Here is a 17,493-nt window from a genome sequence, read left to right on the forward strand (position 1 = left end):
CAGAGTAGATCGTAATTTATTTATTACGTGGTAAAATGTAGGTAAAATAAAGCAAGTAATTTTTCATGTTGTCCTAGGTAAATTGTAACACAATTTTTCAATAAATTATGATAGAAAATATCTTTAACGTTTTGCAAGTTTAAAAAAAAAATGGTTATACAAAACTTATGTTATTTATGTTATTCTGTTTTTAAATTTAAATCAGACAATTTGCATGTCTATAAAATATTTATAAATTATATTTTTTGCATTTGAACACATGGTAGTGTTTCCGCCAAGTGGAGTAAAATGGTGCATTTCTTTTTCTCAAAGCGACGTATTTTTGAGCATTGTAATATATGTATTAATATAATTTTTATAATTTATCAGTATCACTTTACCGAAAGGTATTTTTACAGAACTAGTAATGTGTACATAAAAATCTATGACAAAATACTAAGAAGTTGGATAAACATACTAAATATTAATCAAATCAAATCAAATATACTTTATTGCACACAACATACAAAACAAATTTACACAAATGATGATAGATACAGTACAATCTAGCGGCCTTATTGCTAAACAGCAATTAACCATTTCATTCCTCAAAAAACCTGAAGCACCAAAACCTCTCCATCGAGCTACAGTGAAGTAAAGGTTCAACCGGCGCGGGCGCAGCGTGTGACGTGTCTCCTCACTTCTCTTCCTTCAGTGAACCGCGAACCGTCGTCCGAGACGCATGTCCGTCCCGCTCGCTCCAAAAAACATTTGAAAGTAATCTCTTCTAATTGGTGCTAACTGTGATACCCAAACGTTTTCATTTAAATGCGATATCAGCGACTTGAAAGAACGAATTAAAAGCTTACAAGGACAGTGCATGAAAGTTGGAAGTCTAGTGTTTTTTTGTAACAAAATTGTTGAATTCCGGATTGTGGCGTGTGACCTAACGGATACAATAGGTGAGTGATTGAAACAGTTTTGCTTAATAGTTTTCTGTCAGGTGATGCTGCAGTTTGCTTCAGGTAAGAATTTCGGCCATTTTGCAAATTGGCGGCTACCTCGATTGCAATGCAACGCTTAAAAAAGTATTTGAGATGGAACAACTAGGTATTTGCCCTCTTTTTGTTGAAATTGCTTTCCCAAGTCTTCTGCGAGGAATTCTGTCTTCGAAATTTAAAACTTGATTTTTTCAATTTCTAATATACCCTACCTACCTATATATTTGTATCTAGCGCGGTAACTATGTACAAAAAAAGCTAGCAAATAAATAAAAAAAAGCTTAAAAAAGCGCGCCTTTTCAAGTAGACTGTTGTAAGTAACTTGTAAGTAAAAAATGGAATGCAGTTTCTTTATTTAATTGTATGAGGTTGGAAGTGTATGACCTTAGCTGGTGTTCTTGACTTGGTTCACCCATAACGTACCCACGTCGAGTCTCCCGTGCTTTGTATGGGTGATGTTTACGTTATGCAAAGCGCTTTTATGTAGGTACCTATGTTGATTGCTTACTTTCTTTTTAAAATTATTGGTTCTTGATTTATAAAGTATAATTGCGATTAACCTACCTTATGTGTTCGAGATCATTTTCATATTTTTTATGGGAAATAATTTATTGATAGTAATTGTTATTTATATTACTTAAGTAGGTACATAAATACTTAACTAAGTATAAAAATAACCATACTTTATAGCACGTAAAACACAACGAATAAGATAATTAAAAATACACACATACTTCGATAACATCACGCCTATTTTCCTTCGAGGTAGGCAGAGACTACAGAATTCTACTTAGGTACTACGATCCTAACACGCCACTTTCGCTTCCTCCATTTTCATCACAGACAAAAAACCAAAAGCAATGAAAAGAAGCAGTCAAAATAAATATATTCGACAGTCTAAATAGCATTTTTAACAAACCATCGAACACTTCATCTAAAATACAGATTACTATTATGTTTAAGTGTGTGCCAACTAAAAGATCACAATATTAAAGATGATGCTATTAGATATTCCTATTCGCTCTTTCTTATGTTTTTAACCTCTCTTAGCTTGACCTTCGCTCTCACAGAACACATAAAGTCCATTTTTCCTAAAACATATGCAAAACTATATACACAAAGTCATAAAAAGCCGGAATAAATTAATATATTACAAATATTATTAAAAACTGAGGCTAAACTTTAAATATTTGTGAAAAAAACACGTTCTTATGATAAGCTAAGGGGAAAGTTGTGAATATGTTAAGACAGAAGCATTTTAATTAAAAAGAAAGAATATAATACGAAAATAAAGTCTTGTATTCTCTTTCTAGACTTGGCTCTAACACTAATATTATAAATGCCAAAGTAACTATCTGTTGGTTACCATTGCACGCTAAAACCGATAACCCGATAAAAAATAAATTAGGTATGCAAATAATTTGTGACCTACGGAAGAAGATATGATAATTTTTTATCCCGGAAATCACATAAAAAGGGGATGGAAAAAACGTGCCTAGAAAAAATATATAAATAAAAAAACCTATGTATTATCCCATCTGGGTAAAGTTCTAACTACATCCCGCTCAGGGACGGTACTGAAAAGTGTCGGCATCCGAAGGACGTAATATACGATTCCGACGACCCGATTACTCTAGCCATAGAGGAGGCCAATCAGCTTGCGACACCAAACACTACAGAACCCAGATACCGACCCGGCGTGGTCGACGATTTCCCTCAATCAGCGCTTATCGCTATCGACCCACTAGGGTTGATTAATTCTTTCAAATATGTTTCCTCTCAGACGACGGCCTGTGTCGACGTTCGCGCCCAACTGGGCACCCTCAGCCCTGTTGTCTTAAACGTTGTACCGGGTGAGAGCCTTTAGCGCTCCCCATTTGTCCGGCCAAGTAATCAATGCCATCTGCGGCAAATCTACAATAATTCACGTCAAAAAAAAAATACCAATGATATGGACTTAGTTTTCTACCTCCCTTCAGGCAAAACTGTTACATAAAACATAAACAGCCTATATGCTATAGGTAGCAGTGGGCTGCTGGGCACAGACCTCTCTTCAATCAACTGGAGGCGCAGATTATTAGAGTTTACTCAACGCCATAAGAACATAAAATCACGACTCTGATCCCTAATCTACAATAATTCACGTCAAAAAGAAGGCGAAGGTCTAACGGTCTAAACATATTTCTCTCAGTAAGGTAAGTGGCAACTTTTAAACTGGAGCAGTACCTACTACGTTAGTAAAATGCGAAATTTACAAAATGTAACCTTCATTGCTCTGATTTCACAGTAAAATCGTGTCTTTTCGTTACCGGCTGCGTTGCCAACTGTTGTAACCATAATTGATTATGGTTTATTGGCATTATTGCACAGGTCACTTTTGTGTTTTAAATATTTCAATAAAGTAACAGTGTCTCTGGACATTCTATCTTTTTACTTTACTTTACTTTCTACTACTACTTCTTTTTTATTACTTAACGGCCTCCGTGGTTCAGTGGTTTGAACGTTGCGCTCACGACCCGGAGGTGCCGAGTTCAAATCCCGATGGGCACATATCACAAAAATGACTTTGTGATCCCTAGTTTGGTTAGGACATTACAGGCTGATCCATCCATCCCCTGAATATCCGAAAGTAAGATGATCCGTGCTTCGGCAGGCATGTTAAGCTATTGGTCCCGGTTACTACTTTCTGATGGTAGTCGTTACATAAGCCATGTCAGGGGCCTTTGGCGGTTCAATAGTAACCCTGACACCAGGGTTGATGAGGTTGGTACTCCACCTCATAACCCACACGATAGAAGAAGATTAGATGATCACCAAACAATGTCTGTCTGATTATAAAGTGACTTTTTGCCTTCGAAGACGTGAGTTTACACCATGCCTATCTTCGTGATGCAATGTATGTAGTAATACACTAAAAATGCAAAAAGATCACGTCACAGAGAGTTCTAAGAACAACCTTTCCACTGTTCGCCAAACAAGATAAGATTACGCTCCATTATAAATATGATTTTTGCACCTTGTACCGGCTATCGGCCATTTTAATGGCTTATTGTTTAAAAAAACAATACAACGTACAAACATACGTAAGTACATGTGTACATTACTGACAATCGGGAATGCCCGAGCACTTGTTTATGTGTTTACAAATATTATTAAACGCCATTTTGTAATGAATAATAAAAGGAAATCGTCGAAATTGCTCACGTTTTGTCGTATTAATTATGTTGTGAACGCCCATACAAAAGACATCAACGGGGTACTACTGTGTTTGGCTAGTTTGTGAAAATAGATCAGGTTTTTTTTTCTCTATTTTTTTGAACTGTATACTTTTATTCACGCCCGTCATTTCTTACGAGGCGGACAGAGGTACAACCATAGAGCAAAAGTGTAGCGAATTATTTGTAAACAGTGGTGAAATTATGAACCATTAGTTGTCATAATTATAAAGTTTATGTTTTTGGTCTATTACAGAAACTACATATAACCATGACGTCTTAAGTGCAACCAGTTATTTTATAACTTTGCAAGAAACTGATTGGACTTTTGCACCTTATCGTATAAATGATGAGAAAACACCTAGCAGCGATTTTTGAATTACCTAATTGTTATTAATCTTACTAAGTATATCGATTATTACTTTTTGAAGTTATTTCGATATATACGTCCTATCTTTGTGTCTGTTCTGCATTAATTTGTACTCTACCAATTATTGTTTCTGGCGACTTGTGCCTCTGCTTACCCGTATAGGGGATATGTGCGTGAATCCTTTCATCATCATCAGCCCATTAACGTCCCCACTGCTGGGGCACGGGCCTTCCCTATGGATGGATAGGGAGATCGGGCCTTAAACCATCACGGGCCCAGTGCGGATTGATGGTTATTAACGACTGCTAATGCAGCCGGGACCAACGGCTTAACGTGTCTTCCGAAGCACGGAGGAGATCGAAATGAAAGCTTTTTTTTTGTGGTCACCCATCCTATGACCGGCCTTTGCGAAAGTTGCTTAACTTCAACAATCGCATACTAAGCGCGTTAACCGCTGCGCCACCGAGCTCCTCGTGAATCCTTTCCATGTATGTTAATATTGTAGAAGGAACGCAAATAAGCAGATATTCAAAACTGACCAGTGACTGACTCGCTTCATGTTACGTAAGTTAACCAACAATTTGGCGCTAACCAAATTGCAGTTGATTCACTCGCCGCTCGTGAGAATGAAAGTGGTATGTATACATGTATGTTTGTACATATGTGTGTATGTGTGATTGCATGTGTGGGTGAGACTTGCCCACTTTCCACCTTTTGGAGGTTACACCGTATTAAAATACTTTTTAGCAGGCATTTTTTTAATTTGTATATTATCGCAATGATATCCCTAATTGTATATATTTTTTTAATAATATAGGCTCGCGTTTGACCACAATCTCACCTGATGGTAAGTGACTATGTGGTCTAAGGTCGATCACGCTTACCTAGCAAATGCCTATTCACTCTAGACTTGAAGACTCCCAGATTATAACGATTTGGAAAAACAGACGACATTACAGACAGTTCCAGTGCTTCGCTGTGTGTTAAAAAATGTACATAAAATATAAGCTCACGACTATAACCCAATTGGGGTAGTCAGAGGTATATCCACCACAAGATGAACTAAGTACCGACTTCTACTTTTTTGTTAAACCAATGTGATAGGCGATTGAAAAATACTATTTACTTAAGTAATTGTTTTGAATTATGACTGTCCACCATGTAAAATTATATGAATTATGACCACATCGTCACTTAATATCAGGTGAGATTGTGGTCAAACGCGAGCCTACTTTAATTTAAAAAAAAAACCGAAGCTAAAGTTGTTGGAAATATAGTTTGAAAAATTCTTCTAAGTCATAATTTAAAAACCATTTTCTATCATATTTGCTAAAACCATTAAACACTCCAGGCAGAGTCAATTTTGCATGGGTATGCATCTTATTAGAAAAAAATACTTGTCGAATTCTCTGCCTGAAAGCATTAGGAGAGCTTCGTCATTGGAGTCCTTTAAAGGGCAAGTCAAGGCGCATTTCCTTACCTCTATTTCCTCTTCATCTTCATAATCTATCTACTCCTTTTCTTCCATAGTATATGTAGTGATATTTATTTATTATAACAATTATAATTATGTGTATTATTATTATGTAGTTTATGTAGTCGAAAGTGTATTTATTTTTTATACGTACAAGTATTCGCATGCTGCACTATCCCGCTATATTACATAATAATAAATATCTCCTGTACTTAAAGGTTGCCTGGAAGAGATTGCTACTTAGCAATAAGGCCGCCTATTGTACTCATTCTATTTCTCTTTTGTTTTGTATTTTGTTTTTTTCCTGTTTTGTGCAATAAAGTATTTTTTATGTTATGTTACTTACTTATATATTAATCGCAGCGTCCATACTCGAGTTGTTTCTTATGGGCTTTTTGCAATGATAACAAATTCTCCTACGTTTATATTAACATTCGTACCATTTAGAAATCACGATTTATCGTACAATGCACAATGCAAAGAAATGCACATTAATCTTAGAGAAACAGCAAACCGGTGCGTTCATGTTATACTAAAATGGTCGCATTTCTCTTCACTTGGCATTCACTAGAATGAGACAACGTTAGCGAAGCGACTATCATTATACTATACATACGTAAGTTCACGCTCGTAATTCCTAACGTGGTGTGCAGCGCCACAAGTAATTTCGGTAAGGGTTCACGAACTGATTCCACCTAGCGTTCCACCGTCGGACTACTATGTAGGGAGGGATTCCATCCACATGGTCGACATTCCTCTTCAAACCGCCAGATTAGCTTCTTTTTTTTTGACGTGACTTATTGTAGGTTTGCCGCAGATGGCATTAACTACTTGGCCGGACAAATGGGGAGCGCTGAAGGCTCTCACCCGGTACAACGTTTAAGACAACAGGCCTGAGGGTGCCCAGTTGGGCGCGAACCTCGGCTCAGGGCGTCGTCTGAGAGGAAGAATATTTGAAAGAATTAATCGACCCTAGTGGGTCGATAGCGATAAGCGCTGAATGAGGGAAATCGTCGACCACGCCGGCGGGGTCGGTATCGGGGACCTGAAGTGTTTGGTGTCGCGAGCTGATTGGCTGCCTCTATGGCAGATTAGCTTCCTCCTACATTATGCGATTTGCTAAAGAATGGAATGCTCCTGCGTCATTGTTCTCTGATAGATACAATTTCTGGATTTTCAAGGCAAGAGTGAATAGGTTCTATTTGAGTTTGCGTGGTCCACCGTAGGCCACATCGTACGCACGGTCAAACGCATTCATACCTTGCGGCCACTGTTGATACAAAGTCCTGAGATGGATATAATGAACCTTATGGTGATAAGGGAACAGCCTTTATAACAGATGCCCATCATGTTAGAAAAGACACAATCTGTTGGATTTTACGACATGCTGGGGAAGACACCGCTGACGGGCTATTACACTATCACATACAACGATTTATCATAAATATATAATATATTATTATATACCTACTTACTTGATAAACATAACATAAATAGCCTATAAATGTCCCACTTCTGGGCACATGCCTCCCCTCAATCAACCGGAGAGGGTATCGAGCATACTCCCCGCTGCTCCACTGCGGATTGGTGGAGGTGTTTTCCTGCTAATAACCGGGACCAACGGCTTAACGTGCTTTCCAAAGCACGGAAACGTGTTTTTTTTTGGACAATCAGATGACTCAAGCCTGCAATGTCCTTACCAAATAAAGGACAGTCTCACAGAGTGATTTCGACAATATCCTCATCCCCGAACCCGAACCTCCAGATTGTGAGCCTAACGCTCAAACCACTAGACCACAGAGGCTGTTACTTTATATGCAATCTACAATTTCCGAGCACTATTAACTTTTAATAGGTATACCATATAATTGCATCTAATTTATTGCTTTAAAATACCTAACATTTAAATTAGTTGGATATAAATCGTGATAATTTATAAAAAAATCTTGTATGAAGGAATTTATTGCTTAACTTAACGCATTAAGGTGTATCTTGGAATGTGGAATGAGACGACGATGGGATTATAATGGGTGATAAAAAGTGGTTTTATAGAATTGCACGTGAAAGAACTAGTCTGGCAAACGGAACAGTAATTAATGTTATTATGATTTCATAACAGCCTCCGTGGTCTAGACCGGGTTCGATTCCCGATGAGGACATTGTCGAAATCACTTTGTGAGACTGTCCTTTGTTTGGTAAGGACTTTTCAGGCTTGAATCACCTGATTTCCCGACAAAGTAAGATGATTCCGTGCTTCGGAGGGCACGTTAAGCCGTTGGTCCCGGCTATTAGCCGTAAAAACACCTCCACCAACCCGCATTGGAGCAGCGTGGTGGAGTATGCCCCATACCCCCTCCGGTTGATTAAGGGGAGGCCTGTGCCCAGCAGTGGGACGTATATAGGCTGTTTATGTATGTATGTATGATTTCATAAGGGCAGAAAGATTACGCTTTTTATAGCGAATACTGCGAAGATATACTATAGGTACCTCTAGTTCTATATTTAATAACTTTATTATTTAACTTATTAGGACCTTTATTTCACAAAAAAGGTTTTTGTTTTGAATAACATACTGGCCCTGTTTTCCTGCAGACACTGCCTAATTTTATTTCAAGTTATACCTGTCATTTTCTTATCCACCGAAAACGAAAGGGACGGATGATTGACAGTTGTTAATTTTAAAAAGAATGAGCGAATGAATGACTTTAGAAAAGTCCGGACACTTCATACAAACACCTCATTTTACACAGATACTACACATTGACGTTATTCTACACGCACATCTATGTGTGTGACGTCTGACGCCACACGATTGAAGTCTAATGTAAGACCGACGGGGGTGAGGTAAACTTAGGTCAGTTGAGGCGGAACGTAATATTTCAGGTTACGCAAATTAATAACTTAACTACGGTTAAGTGGACTAACTGAGAGAGACATTGTCACGGCAGTGGTGTAATGTAACTCAAGTTATCTGGTCACCTTTGACTCAGTCAAGTGTTGTTACCGCTGTTACTTCCTAGTCGGTTGACTAGAATGTCTTTATCATAGAATCATTGTATAACTGAGTGGGCTCAAAACCGCTGAATTGGGTAGTGTACAGTCATGTGCAATATCATGTACCCACTTTAGAACCCTGTCGCACTATTACATTTAACATTTAATGAGGCTTACGGTTTAATTTGTCAAAAAAGTTAAAGTGACATGGTTGCAAAGTGTATACATATTAGTACTCGTGACCGTACTGGGTTCAAGATAAATTATGAAATTCTGATTACTAAATAAAGACAGATCTAAAACTAACGAAAAACATTTTAATTTTTTCTTTTTAACTTATTTATGAATTTTAATCAAGAAAAACGTAATAATAAGTCCGACATTTTATCACCTTTTTCTACTTATTGAATTTTCAACTAAGTACACTATTGATATTATTACTATTTTTATTATATTCCATGTCTATTAATATGCCTGTTAAATAGACATTTCATTACATACTTACTTACTTACTTACTTACAAGTCTTACATAACGATGTAATAACGACCTAATCATTACATCAATAAGTCAGTAACATCATTGACTTTCGATCATCACCAACAATACTCGACCATCGATAAAACCAATCAAATGGAAAGTATAAGATCAATCAGTTATGTAAGTAAAGTTTTATACTTACATGGTAATTAAAAGTATTGATTGGATGGCGTTAGGCTCGTCTGGTCCGGGTTCGATTCTCGATGGGGACATTGTCGAAATCACTTTTTTACCGTCTTTTGTATGATGAGAACTTTACAGGCTTGAATCACCTGATTGTCTGAAAATAGATGCTTCTGTGCTTCGAAGAGCACGTTAAATCCCGGCTATTAGCTGTAAAAAAAACACTTCCACGTGTTTGTGACCGTCGCTGCGGTTTGTCGACGACGTAGTCAACCGTCGCCGCTGTATGTAGAACAGTAACTTTCCACCCCGCACCAACTCGAATCGATCGCCGAGCTAGATTTACCTCACCCCCTCTGAGGCTTTATCTTAATGACCGTAAGCCGCTCAGGAGTAAAAGGGAACCGCGCGCGCTAGATCTATCTAACGTACACGTTCAGAATGAGATTTTTATATATAGGAAGTGTCTGGTTTGTGGTCTTACTATTAAATAATTTCGAAAGGAAAGACACCGGCACCCAGATTTTTGAACACGATTTTGAACCTGCCCTGTGATCAAACACCTGAAATGGTAAATGGGATTCGTGTCGTAATAATTAAGAAAGCTGCGTACAACCTGATAGTGGCTTTACATAACGCAGACTTGTCTCACTCGCGACCTTTCCGACTATCAGGTAATAATTCATTTATCTTACAATGTGAGTTACTTTTTAATACATATGATTGGAACAGAGTGTTCGACAGCCGACACTTTAGCGGAGCGTCGTGTCTCTGGCAGCACTAGGCCATCTTGTTTATGACAGACTTTTTGGCGGGAACGGAAACGGGACGGTTGCTTTCTTCATTAAATAATCTAAATAATTAATACGAAGTGGTGTTTTGTAGTTACTGATCGCATTAAGTTAGTCGGAAAACATTCGCGACAGTGTTATTATATCGGAATATTCAATAAACAAAGTGTACCTATCTATTTTCGCTTCGTGCCAACAAGCCGCTTTGGGGTTCGGAGTAGAAGTCTGCTTCGGGGGTGGTGGCTTAGGTTTCATCATTCATCGTCATTACTTTAATCACTAGACATCATCAAGAAACAAGGAAACAAGAAAACAGGGCATAGTTCCTTTTGCATTGCCCTTCGGGGAAAATTAAAACAAAAAAAATGTTAATGACACTGCTTGTCAAAAAGCGCGCCAAAACTTGCGACGAATCGCTAAATTCCTGAGTGATTATTGTGATTTCAATTATAATTTGTAAACTATTGTGTTATTGCAGTTAAGGACTAGTTGTCGGTGTAGATAACTTTGTAATTGAACTATTGGATTACCTAAATTGAATTTCATTACATTATAGAGTTGAAGTACAGCTTTAAATCAAAGTACAAATGCTATCTCCTAGATATGCAGCTATTAAGCAAATTAAAATTTTACCTAATTGGTTTCGACACGTCAACGTGGCGCAGTCCTCCTAGCGGGCTGGATGCGGCGACACAACCTTTGTCATGATTATTATTATTTTCCGTCGGGTAATGTTTGCATGGTCTGAAAAGTAATGGCAATATTATACACAGGCTTAATTATACTGTCCGTCAATCAAAAATAAAAAGTGCGTACTTATTCAATATTAGTGGATGGTATAGGTGGGTACATTAAGCATAAAACACTATATTTTGTTTTGGCTTACCTCATGGATTTGTTTATTGGGGTTTTCAAACGACTGCACGTTTCCATTATTTACTTTGGATGTTGTTGAGTGTACTGGACGTACTTAATTTATTGTTTCTTATTTGGTTAATGTATATTTGCTTTATTTGATTCACTTTATTTTTTCTTTTTAATTAATATACGCAATTCTATTACAAATTTATAATTTCGCTTTACTTTGGGAACACGTCGTGCCCGTTCGGCAGCGCGGCGGTCGAATGGAAAAAAATATTTTGTTTATAAGTAAGTACTAGTAGTAACCAAACTACTTTACCGACCGAGCTAGAATCGGGGTGCGGCGCGCGCGATAGATAGGTACTAAGACAGACTACACAATACACATTCATGGAATTCGTATTTGTTTATATTATTACATTTGTTTACTAGTTTTACCTATATTAATAACTTTCTTTTTTATTCTAACCTTAAGTATTTACGTATACATCTTTGCGATAATATTTGTCTATGTACACTCTAATTCTATTAAAATAATTTGGTATATATTATAATGTATATTTTTGAATTGAATTTGAATATACACACCATTAACACATGTTTATGGAATACGATGTTCGTGCGTCACCTAACAGGGTCCACATAATACCAGCGTCGTGGTTCACGCCGCGACTTGTGCTGAGTGAGGCCCTTTTATCTCAGGACGTCCACCACCACCTTATGGTCATTTCGACAAACATCCGTCTTGCTTTTTTGTAATTGTTTTAGTGGAAATTTGATATGATGTTGTTGACTTTTTTTGTGTGTGGCGTCCTTTTATAATAAACTTTTTCTATTCTATTCTATTCTATTCTATTCTATTCTATAAGTATTTCTTGAAGTTATCGTTTTATTCACTGTCTAAACTTTATTTACATTACTTGGCCCGTGATGTGTGATAGTGAAGGCCCCTTTGTTTGTTTACTATTTTTATTGCGGTACATCTTCAATATTAAAAAAAAAAAACATATACAGAATGGCACACGACAGAAGAAAACTATTTCTAGGTTGAATGCTATGTAGGTTGTAAGGTAAACCTAGGTTGTTCATTGGTAAGTATACATTCCGTTAGATGTCTCTGTGTGATACCTATCTTCACGGTTAGCTGGTCCCAGACGAATGGAGTTCATGGCAAGGAAGCTAATCTTGGCACAGTTTTCCAAGAATCTGTGACAGACAAAAGATATAATTTATTAGTCATACACCATTTCTCATTATCTGATTACCTATACTTCTTATACGGCTTTGTCTTTTTGAGAATCAGGGTGGTAAAAAAAGCAATATTGCAATTTGACATTTGTATATTATAAAAGTAAGTGCGCAATGCACACAAATGTCAAACTGCAATATTGCTTTTTTTGAATTGCTTTGATGTGGCTTTTTCAACCACCCCGTAGGTCTCCGTCTTAAAAGGCCACATTGAAGCAATTCATAAAACGGCAACATTGAAGTGTAGTGTAGAATAAGGCGTAATGCTACGTTATGTCGATCTGCCTACCCCTAAATTACGTTCGTGAAAGATAGTCATTTTTCATAGATGTTCTACTACCGTTTCGAAACGTGTTAAAGCCATAAAGACGACGCGAGAAACTCCGCAAATGGTTCAAGAAAATACGTACAACTTTAATGTGTGTGAAAGTGATTCACTGTTAAACATATTTTGGAAACCTGCCAATGTTGCCAACCACTGACGAGCTTTCTAGCACGTAGTTTATATAACATTAACAAAACTAAATAAATTAATAAAATATTAGTCTTTAAGCCTATGTAGTTGACTTAGTTTGAGTCTGTTAAAATCACACATCTCCCTACTTAGCATTATCCCGTTCTTTTTAGTCCTTGTTCGTCCGGTTTTTTACAGAAGCGACTACCCGTCTAACCTTCCAACCCGCGAAGGGAAACCCAGCCCAATACAGGTTAGGTCACATAAATCCGAAAAGGCAACTACGTGATATCAATTATCTATGATTCAAACATGAATTCAAACTCGGAATGCCGAATTCAGTGTTTTAGATCCCGATTCCCGAGTCTATATAGAAGTGTCATTATTATCAGATGGATCTCATTATTCATCATGAATACTTCAGTACACACAGACACTCATTAATAAAGGACTAGACCACCAAAACAGCCTACCATATGGACACTGTAGTGTTTACATAAGTATATAAACACCTCTTATTGTAATACACGTAAATATATAAAGAAATAGGTAATATATTATAAAATACTTGAATCGATATAATCGATTCACATATATAATCTGTCGTCTCGGGCGATGCACTACGCGGTGGCCACAATTAACACTTTCAAGGACAGAGCGTCTAATGACGTTGCGATTCTAAGGTGTCATATTATCTATTATGAACCATCAATGACCCATGGTCTCCGCCCGTGATAGGGTTAAAAAGTAAACTGTACTTACGGGATGTATGGGGGTGGAGTGAAGACGTAGTATGTAGCAACGAGCCGATATTTTGTAATTATATTGAGGCGAATACACTACAGACGTGACACCGACGTAACGACATATACAATTTCTAGGCCGACCGTTGAACACTGGACAAAAAAAAAACATAATAAAATTCAAGCCATCATTCCCGCCACCCCAATGCTCATATATGGTTTTAGCTTAAGCCATTTAGGAGCCTCCAAGCCGGATGTGGAGTCATAAGCGCTTAGTATGCTGGGTGCGATTGCGTTTCCGTCGCCGTGACTTGAAAACTGTTACCTACTTAGCTACTTACCTTTAGCTATATCATTATTAAGACTTTCTTTGACATTGGCCTTAGAAGAGGATGATACAGGTTTCTATATTCCACAATGTTTGTTTAAGTTAGTAAAAACCCGTTGCCTAGATTTGACGAGTTGTATTTTCGTGTTATTGTATTTTGGGGCGAAAGGCGAGAGGAAAAACCACTGCCCTATTTTTCCCTAAAAAGTAGCATGGAGTATGAATAACGTGGCTCTTAAATTAGTGTGTGGTCAGGGTGAAAATAGTAATTATAATTAGATTTATGATGACCAGAAGAAGTTTAGCTATCTTATTAAACGAATTAGGATTTCCGTTCTTTTGACAATTATATTTCAACGAGTTTTCATGAATAAAATAATTAAGTAGGTGCAGCAGCACCGTTTGAAAACGTGAAGGGTTTTGAAAAGTGTTTTTTACAGTTTGTAAAACGAGTTGAATTATAATTAAATATAAATATCAACAAGTTACTTTCGTTTTGCGATACATTTTAACAAATAATACATTTTATTTCGAGAGTAATTTTTAATTTTGTCAATAATATTTTGAAATGGACTTTTTCTTTGTTTTTTTTTTGCGTCAAATATTATCCATTTATACCCTGATGCACAAACACAAGATACATTGAGTAACAAACAACAATGACCAGTATTTATTTACCTTTTACAAAAGGATTTATGACCCTAAAGCCTGCAGGCGTGGTTGAACGACCAATAACACGCCTGCCTTTATATGGAGAGGAAAATATTGGTGTCCATGTAGAGAGATTCTCTTATGGCATGGGAATCCATAGAAGCCTGTAGAGGTTGTAGAAGCTAAGGTTCAATTGGCACAGAGAAATATGGTGCTTTATAAAACAAACTGCTTAATGCTTACTGAACACAGAACCAGGGCGGGACAAGCGTATCGCCGCAAAATAAAAACACCCTATGGGGTCAGGGTTAGGGTGGGTTATAGTAACCCTGACACCAGGGTTGATGGGGTTGGTTGGTTGGTTGGGGTTGGTGGGTTTGGGGTTGGATTGTTGGTTATTCAATTATTATTGACCCGCCAAAGGCCCCTGACAAGGCTCATGTAACGACTGCTCACTTACATCAGTAAGTAGCCACGACCAATGTATGCAGGTGAGTCAGCGTTTATACAACTGCATCCATTTTATTGGTGTCGCGACCATGATGTCCTTGTGATATAGGGACTCCCAACTGGGCACCCTCAGGCTTGTTGTCTTAAACGTTGTACCGGATGACAGCCTTCAGCGCTCCCCATTTGTCCGGCCAAGTAGTTAATGCCATCTGCGGCAAATCTACAATAAGTCACGTCAAAAAAAATGTTCCCCGACTCCAATGTGTAACAAGTTCTTTCCCCGTAAGGTTGTTTGGAAGGAATTGCTATTTAGCAATAAGGCCGCCGATTGTGCAATTAAGCGTTTTTGTATTGTATTGTTCCGTTCCCGGGACGTTCCCGTTGTAAAAACTAATTAATAGTAAGGACACTCCCTATCCATCCATAGGGAAGGCCCGTGCCCCAGCAGTGGGGACGTTAACGGGCTGATGATGATGAGTAAGGACACTGGCTGCTTTTTTTCAAATTGTTCTTTCTTGTACTCTGGTCTTATCTGACTAAAGATTATTACACGATTATCGATTATTACAAGATTATTACATTATTCGTAGTAGAAAACCAATACACTATTAAAGGTGATTGGAGCCTCCTTTTAAGCGTAACGCCTGTATCAGGAGACTCCGCTCTTCCCTAGAAAATACATTGTACAACATAACATTACATAAACTGCCTATATGCGTCCTACTGCTGGGCACAGGCCTCCCCTCAATCAACCGGAGGGGGTATGGAGCATACTCCACCACGCTGCTCCACTGCGGGTTGGTGGAGGTGTTTTTACGGCTAATAGCCGGACCCACGGCTTAACGTGCCCTCCGAAGCACGGAATCATCTACTTTTTCGGACAATCAGGTGATTCAAGCCTGAAAAGTCCTTACCAAACAAAGTACAGTCTCACAAAGTGATTTCGAACAATGTCCCCATCGGGAATCGATCCCGAACCTCCAGATCGTGAGCCTAACGCTCTAACCACTAGACCACGGAGGCTGTTACATTGTACTACAAATAAGTAAAATATACCTACAACTAAAAGTGTTTGTGTGTGCGTGTGTGTGTGTGTGTGTGTGTGTGCATGTGTGTGTGTGTGTGTGTGTGTGTGTGTGTGTGTGTGTTTGTTTGTGTGTGTGTGTTTGTGTGTAAGATTAGGCAATAAAGCTCTTTTTACATAAGTTTTAAGTACGCCTTTTTACAATCTTAAAGTGGGAACATTCACAAACGGCACATCACTGGCTTCAAGTAATAAACGACGTAGCAATTGCTAAGTCACGTCTCGCTAAATATAGCTCATAGGCCACAGGCTATACGGCCAGTACTAACGTTTTGTTGTATTCTTCGCGCTGCACAGAACTTCTATCGTCGCATTAACGAATGCTGAATTGGAATCAGGGCGCTTAAAATGGCCACATCGAAGAAATTCATCTAAGAAAGCAATATTGCTATTTGACATTTGTTTGTATTGCGCACTTACTTTCTTCTATCGGGTTACTATTTAATTAGATCTCTTACCGGCCACAAAAAACTCATACATTTAATAAGTAAACGACATTTTTCAAAGTTTTAATCAGGGGTATTGCGGGGGCCGTGAACTAATCGAAAAGAACTGTATTTTCAAGGGGCGCCATTGGTGGACAAAATATGGATATTACAACCACTTTCACCGAAATTTCTTTTAAATTGACGAGTAAATTAATTATTACAAGTAGGTACGAATAAATACTGGTGTCTTATCTGAATTATCAGACGATTATGTCTGGCAAAGTGGACCTCACGTTGGCTGAAATACGCCGCACAAGGTAACAACAAGTTTTAAAGAGTGAAAGTAAAAGAAATTGACAATTTACCCAATTTGCATGGGAATTTTTATACGGATTGTAATATTTCTTCTACACAGAATATATGAAGAAACTTCTGGTGAACAAACTCTTGCCTTTTATGTAGTAGGTTTAGGTATGTTTTGGGTGTCTTGTGACAAATGACCACCACCACCACCAGACCTACGGGGTATAACGTAGAACTCTTGCCCAGGGATACGGGTGAAGACCTCCACGGTTGCGGAGGCGAAGATGGGAGCCAACGGTACGGCAATGCAGGGCGGAAGGGGCAAGTCACAGGAACTGTAACCTGGAACCTGACAGAGGGCAGCAGTAACTGTCAGTACTATTCAGAGGCGGAGGACAGAAGTCCTAGTATGGCTTTGTAATAGACTACTCTGGGCGCCATCCCACTTGCGTCAGAC

General features: G+C 38.1%; 2 protein-coding genes across 4 annotated transcripts in view; one reads left to right on the forward strand and one right to left on the reverse strand.

Annotated features, from left to right (window-relative positions):
• The first annotated feature begins 699 nt into the window (after positions 1-699).
• Positions 700-17,493, forward strand: part of LOC126375996 (nuclear speckle splicing regulatory protein 1) — a 115,941-nt gene continuing 99,147 nt past the window's right edge. For all 3 annotated transcript variants that reach the window (XM_050023136.1, XM_050023141.1, XM_050023139.1), the window contains exon 1: positions 700-941. The gene's annotated coding sequence lies outside the window, so the exon portion shown is untranslated. The remainder of the gene's footprint in view (positions 942-17,493) is intronic.
• LOC126376395 (uncharacterized) overlaps positions 12,433-17,493 on the reverse strand; it is a 46,828-nt gene continuing 41,767 nt past the window's right edge. Inside the window, exon 3 of the mRNA XM_050023721.1 lies at positions 12,433-12,553. Within this exon, the coding sequence (XP_049879678.1) occupies positions 12,433-12,553 (121 nt within the window). The remainder of the gene's footprint in view (positions 12,554-17,493) is intronic.

The sequence above is a fragment of the Pectinophora gossypiella genome, chromosome 20 (genome assembly GCF_024362695.1).
Source record: "Pectinophora gossypiella chromosome 20, ilPecGoss1.1, whole genome shotgun sequence".
Classification (NCBI taxonomy): Eukaryota; Metazoa; Arthropoda; class Insecta; order Lepidoptera; family Gelechiidae; genus Pectinophora; species Pectinophora gossypiella.